The sequence below is a fragment of the Protobothrops mucrosquamatus genome, unplaced genomic scaffold (assembly GCF_001527695.2).
Source record: "Protobothrops mucrosquamatus isolate PMUCROS unplaced genomic scaffold, P.Mucros_1.0 scaffold3155, whole genome shotgun sequence".
NCBI lineage: Eukaryota > Metazoa > Chordata > Lepidosauria > Squamata > Viperidae > Protobothrops > Protobothrops mucrosquamatus.
In genome coordinates this window covers 114,321-116,061 of record NW_015389155.1, presented here as the reverse complement: position 1 = coordinate 116,061, position 1,741 = coordinate 114,321, and the positions used below count along the sequence as shown (strand labels likewise).

At 42.2% G+C, this 1,741-nt stretch overlaps 1 protein-coding gene across 1 annotated transcript in view; it reads left to right on the top strand.

Annotated features, from left to right (window-relative positions):
* The window catches only part of P2RX5 (purinergic receptor P2X 5), a 30,912-nt gene that overhangs the window by 7,131 nt on the left and 22,040 nt on the right, over positions 1-1,741 (top strand). Inside the window, exon 3 of the mRNA XM_015826501.1 lies at positions 83-154. Coding sequence (XP_015681987.1) covers positions 83-154 — 72 coding nt within the window. The remainder of the gene's footprint in view (positions 1-82; positions 155-1,741) is intronic.

The window sequence follows — 1,741 nt, the reverse complement described above, 5'->3', positions numbered from 1 at the left end:
TCCTTCCTTCCTTCCTTCCTTCCTTCTTTTTCTCACAAAATTCTCAAACTTTTTTTTTTCCTAATTCCTTCCCTTTCCTTAGGGTGAAAGCGTTTTCTTCGTAATGACCAATTTGATCATCACCCCCAACCAGCAGCAAGACACCTGCGCTGAGGTAGGATGAGACTGAAATTGGCCCGGGTGACGTGCATGCAAGGAATGAGTTCAAGCAGAAGGACTCAGTGTGCAAGCAGTTAGGAGGGTACGCCCAAAGAGACTCTGATATTCGGGTAACAAAGGTTCAAACAAGAAAGACGTCAGTGTGGAATATATTACCAAAATAACAACAACAATAAAGTTGGAAGGGACCTTGGAGGTCATCTAGTCCAACCCCCTGCTCAGGCAGGAAACCCTATACCATTTCGGACAAATGGCTGTCCAGTCTCTTCTTAAAAACTTCCAGTGTTGGAGCAATCACAACTTCTGGAGGCAGGTTGTTCCACTGGTTAATTGTTCTCACTGTCAGGAAGTTTCTCCTTAGTTCTAGGTTGCTTCTCTCCTTGATGAATTTCCATCTGTTGCTTCTTGTCCTGCCTTCAGGCGCTTTGGAAAATAAGCTGACCCCCCCTCTTCTTTGTGGCAGTCCCCCCAAATATTGGAAAGACTGTTATTTAAGTTTGTTTTCCCCACAATATTTGAAACATTCTTACTGGTTAAAATTTTCATTACACTTAAGTATTAATGTCTTTTTATAATAATAAAATTGGAAGGGACCTTGGAGGTCATCTAGTCCAGCCCCCTGCTGGCTGAGGAATTCTGGACGTTGAAGTCTGTGAGTCATAAAAGGGCCAAGTCTGAAGACCCCTGGTCTGGATCTAAGCCCGCCATTTCATCAAAATGGTCGACTGAGGAATTCTGGGAGTTGAAGTCCATGAGTCATAAAAGGGCCAAGTCTGAAGACCCCTGGTCTGGATCTAAGCCTGCCGTTTCATCAAAATGGCCGACTGAGGAATTCTGGGAGTTGAAGTCCATGAGTCATAAAAGGGCCAAGTTGGAAGACCCCTGGGCTAAAGCTTCTTACATTATTGCAGAAAAGGCAGTGAGTTTGATGGGGTGGGGGGGAAACCATTATATGATTGTATTGTTCTTGGCTGCTGGGTACAAATATTTATTGGTGTTTTGCCTTTGGTCAAGGCCATTTAAAAGGTCCAATCAATTCGATTTGATGCCAGGAAGCTATAAATAATACAATGTTCAGCTCTGGGAGATCTGGAGTGGGAATTGCCCTTTACTATAAATAATCACAAGAGGGAAAGCAAAGGATGATAAGTGGAGGCTTAAAATATTTCAGGGTCATTTTTTCCCTCTCCTTTGGAATTTATTTATTTATCTTTCCTCTTTCTTAACGGCCCATCTCTCTCAGAATCAGAATTGCAAATAGTGTACAGGGAGTCCTCGACTTACAACCACAAATGGAGTCCTCAATTTCCTTTGCTAAGCAAGACAGTCATTAAGTGACTGTTAAATATCAGATCCTCCCGCCTCCAGCTCTTTTCATCCGACTCCTTCCCGTCTTTTAGCAATTTTGTATTTTATATATTTTATAGTTTTTTAGCACTCTATTATATAGTTTTATTTTTAAATACTGTAAGTTGGCCAGAGTTACCCTGTGGTATGATGGGTGGTCAATAAATGAGAGAGAGAGAGAGAGAGAGAGAGAGAGAGAGAGAGAGAGAGAGAGAGAGAGAGAGAGAGAGAGAGA